The sequence below is a fragment of the Aphanomyces astaci genome (genome assembly GCF_000520075.1).
Source record: "Aphanomyces astaci strain APO3 unplaced genomic scaffold supercont1.162, whole genome shotgun sequence".
NCBI lineage: Eukaryota > Oomycota > Saprolegniomycetes > Saprolegniales > Verrucalvaceae > Aphanomyces > Aphanomyces astaci.
Window position 1 is genome coordinate 32,373 of NW_009798425.1, and position 4,125 is coordinate 36,497.

Genomic DNA, 4,125 nt, shown 5'->3' on the forward strand with positions numbered 1-4,125 from the left:
CCAGGTATGACTGCGGGGTGTCTACCCTGCGCGTACCACTGTGCCGCCAGGCAATCCCACTGCATCAACCCAACAGATTCCACGGTTTTTCCCACTGAAGGTCGCATCTGATACTTGATAACTTAGCAGGTGGATTTGCGAAGAAGGCCACGACACCAAGTGGGCCGCTGTGATTGGCAACCAAGACATGGAGCTCAATGACACATCGGACGGGATGGGCATTCATACAGGTGGTGCATTCTTGGTCACGAGAAGACCATTTCGAAGCAGATCAAATGAACTCATAGTCAACGACGACGAGGGCCTGAGACTTTATGACAATTGGGTAGATCTGGCGTCAGAAGGGGCACTTGGCACGGCCTCTTGCGATATGTGGTACAGTAGTCGCCCTTGTTCCCAGCGTCATGACGACAGCTTACTCCATGTTAGGTGTGTTTACTACTGTATGTTCCTGTACTACTTACTACATTGGTCCAAGAGGTTGAACTAGTCCCTTTGACCAAACACATATATGATCGGATTCGGCAGAATATCTCAGGACCAAGACAACTTGCGACTGTGTCCAACTACGCAGTACTACCGGTAGTACCTGTACATATTGCTTTGGCAGGATTGATAGACGAAGCAACCAAATCGGACGACGGGGCGCCCTTTCCTACGTTAGGCTCACGTTGGTGGTCACATAGAATACGACCGCAACCCCAGCACAGTTGACTTTAAGACCAAGAGGAACATGCATATGGGGGTTGCCCAATCCACTCGTGCATTTTCTCGCTGCAATTGGCTCCTGATGTACCTACACTTTCAGTTTAGGTTTTCCCGGTATATTTTGTCCGACCCACCAACAATTCACGAAATGGCCGTTATGTTTGCCTATTTTTCGTCCAGACCAAACTTCTTAAGAAGTATATTTCGATATTTAGCAGGTACTCCGGAGTATATGTCACGCCATATTATATTTGAAGGATTGTTCGATATATTTCACTCTATCTATTTTAAGAGTCAGATAAGTCGGGACTGGACGAAATATATCGAATATTAGGCGAACGTAACATGGACATTGGATGTACCAGTAGTATCAGTTTTACGTCGGACAAAATATACCTGAAAACCCTCTGAACCTTAACGGTGTTCTAGTGTAAGGAAACGTAGTAGCTCTGATCTGAAAATTCAAGTTGAACTTCATGTGTGGCGCCAGTGCCATGAGTCATTCCGCTGAGCAGTGCGGCTCGACCCTGGTCTTCGTCCGAAGTCCGCAACTCTCTTGACCTACGATGCGCGTTCCTAACAAACTACAAGGCTTGTACGTGAGTATCATGCCAGCTTGGTACGAAGACTTTGGACACCAAGACTACGTATTTTCTCTGCTAGACCTCTGTCTGATACAGTGCAGTGTGATGATGTACTATTAATATGTCCCCTCGATGTTGTAGTACTACTAGAAAAACTTAGTACTACTATTAATACTAATACAGTAGTCCCTTTCCTTTTCGACCTGAAAGCGGGAACAAAACGTTCACAGACCAAGGCTCTTATTGGTCAACAGGTGGAAACGGTTTTGGCCATAACTCTGAATCACGACCTCCCAGATATATATATATATATAATATATATATATGGCCTACACAATCAATTCCCTCGACCCAGCGAGAACTTCTTATGCACCAAGTGCCCACGCTCAACATGTATCGTCATCACAACAATTACAGCTTAAAAAATCCAAACAACCCCGTCGACTCCTTGGCGGGTTCGTCCGTCGTCGTCGTCGGGACGTCGCTGTCGGCGGCGGTCTTCCGCACTTTGCCGGCGGGGGGGGTAAACTGGTCCATCTTGATCCCACTCACAATCACCGACACGTGGATGCTGCCCTCGATTGACGGGTCATAGCACGTACCAAAGATCACATTCGCCGACTCGGCCACCTTGTCTCGGATCACCCCCATGATCGTATCCACCTAAAACGAATCAAGCAATCTCGTGATTCAATATCAGTGTACCTCGTACAGCGTCATGTCTTCACCGCCGCGAATGGTCACGAGAAGCCCCGTCGCGTGCTCCGTGGGCAGGTCCCCCAGCAGCGGCGTCGACATGGCAGCATACGCCGCTTCCTCGGCGCGGTTGGCGCCCGCGGCCTGACCCGAGCCCATCATGGCGCGCCCGGCCTTGGACAGGATCGTGTTGATGTCTGCAAAGTCCAAGTTGATTAAGCCTGGCTTGACAATCAGGTCTGTCACGCCCTTGACGCCTTCCAGCAGCACCGCGTCCGCGTACCTACACCATGTAAGAATCGAATAAAAAGTCACCAGAGGTGGGTTTATACTGTACCGAAAGGCCTCGACTAACGTCGTGGACGCGTTGGACAGCGCCAACAAGTTTTGGTTGGGGACGACAATCAGCGTGTCCACCGATTGCGCGAGCGCGGCGAGACCTTGGATGGCTAGTCGCGTGCGATTCGGCCCTTCTGATCGAAACGGCGTCGACACCACCGCCACCGTGAGGATGCCCATGTCCCGCGCGATGTTTGCGATGATTGGCGCCGCCCCTGTGCAGGTGCCACCGCCCATGCCGCCCGTGACAAACAACATGTTGCTTCCTTCCAACTGGGCTACGATGCCGTCGTGACTCAACTCCGCCGCCGATTTGCCTGCATATGCACGATGAGTTTGACGCTGAAATGAATGGGATGCATACATACCCAAGCTCGGTTTGGACCCCGCACCCAACCCCTTCGTAAGCTCCTTGCCCAGCGTGATCTGGCGCGGCGTCAGCGACCTTGCCAGAGCCTGGCAATCTGTGTTGGCCACGACAAAGTCCACGCCTTCCAGCTGCGACGTGATCATGCTGTTCACGGCGTTGCTTCCTGCGCCACCCACCCCAATTACAGTGATCACAGGACGGCCGTTCTTTAACTTGTGGGACTTTGGCTGGTGCTCTGATCGATGGGCGGACTCGTTCATGGCGCGAGTCGACTGGTACCCCGCCGATCGCTTCGGGAAGTTGGTCGTTGAGGGTGATGGTCGACGGAATGAAGGGACGTCCGCGCCATTCACCTTGGCTGCATGTGAAGAAGTGGCGAAGGGCCGACCGCTGCCGCTACATCGGAGGAACGTGCGAAGCATCCTTCGTCACAATGAAATGGGGCGAATCTTCCCCACCGTGAGTGGAATGCGTTTTTTTGTGTTTTGTCATCCTTTCAATTACGTTTTACCGGATAATGAAGGCTCCGTTCCGTTTTACCTATAAAACGTGTCAAAATTCAAGTACGTCGAACTTAACGAAAATCATTGATCCAAAACCAAGAATATTTTTTAGTATATCTTCCCAACATTACTACTGTACTACCGTATACCCCCCGCTTCAGTACCTATGAAAATGTCAGTGAAATCTGATCACAACCAGTACAGCTCCAAGGGGTACCTTGAAAACTATTCAGGCATGCGCATTGGTCTAAATCCATCACAGAACTTATATTTCATTGGATGAAAATAATTAACGCATGGTGATTGGATATTTCTGTCCAATTAGAGACAACTAGGTACACGCCCAACCTGAACCATGAAAATGTATGTTCCAAACTAGTACAGGTCCAACCGGAGATATCATAGGTACTGAAGCGGGATGTATACGGTAGGTAGTAGTAGTATTAAAATAGTAATGTTGGTCGACAGAATTAAAATACTGTCGGCCAACACATATAAACATATATATTCAAAAGTGAAACTGCCAGCGTTACACTTATGAGCGGAAAGTGACATGGAAGTGATGGACGGAGAATTTTCAGCAGCTCCAATGCATGCAAGTAAGTAACTTAGAAAGAAATGCCATCCATCCATTCGTCCTTGCTTAGACATACAATATGTATCCTTGTCGACTTGGCTTGGTATTCCGGAGTACTGTACAATCTCAACAAAGGAGCAAGTCGCCCCAATGTCATGCATATTTCGCCGTTGTGGCGTACTTCCATAGTTGACGTGCACTAACGTTATCCAAAATGTTGCGCGGTTAGTTATACGTGTCTTCTATACCTCCCTCATCCGGCCAAACGACGGTTTCAGGAAATCAGACAAACCGCCGAAACGGCCTCTAAATATAGACCACACTGAGCGTTGTATTTGCGTCCGACGA

At 49.3% G+C, this 4,125-nt stretch overlaps 1 protein-coding gene across 1 annotated transcript; it reads right to left on the minus strand.

Moving 5' to 3' along the window:
• Nucleotides 1-1,592: 1,592 nt before the first annotated feature.
• On the minus strand, nucleotides 1,593-3,150 carry H257_18405 (cell division protein FtsZ). Its single transcript, XM_009847451.1, has 4 exons — nucleotides 2,696-3,150; nucleotides 2,326-2,644; nucleotides 1,998-2,271; nucleotides 1,593-1,955 (listed from the first exon to the last, which is right to left on the minus strand). Exons 1-4 carry the CDS (start codon nucleotides 3,117-3,119, stop codon nucleotides 1,704-1,706), a joined length of 1,269 nt encoding a protein of 422 aa, XP_009845753.1. The 5' UTR covers nucleotides 3,120-3,150; the 3' UTR covers nucleotides 1,593-1,703.
• Nucleotides 3,151-4,125: the final 975 nt, after the last annotated feature.

Excerpts from the sequence above, each read along its gene's own strand:
- H257_18405 (XM_009847451.1), bottom strand. The coding sequence starts at position 3,119 with ATGCTTCGCACGTTCCTCCGATGTAGCGGCAGCGGTCGGCCCTTCGCC. Across the intron at positions 2,645-2,695 it reads GGGGTCCAAACCGAGCTTGG|GCAAATCGGCGGCGGAGTTG; the intron begins GTATGTATGCAT and ends GTGCATATGCAG. Across the intron at positions 2,272-2,325 it reads ACGTTAGTCGAGGCCTTTCG|GTACGCGGACGCGGTGCTGC; the intron begins GTACAGTATAAA and ends TACATGGTGTAG.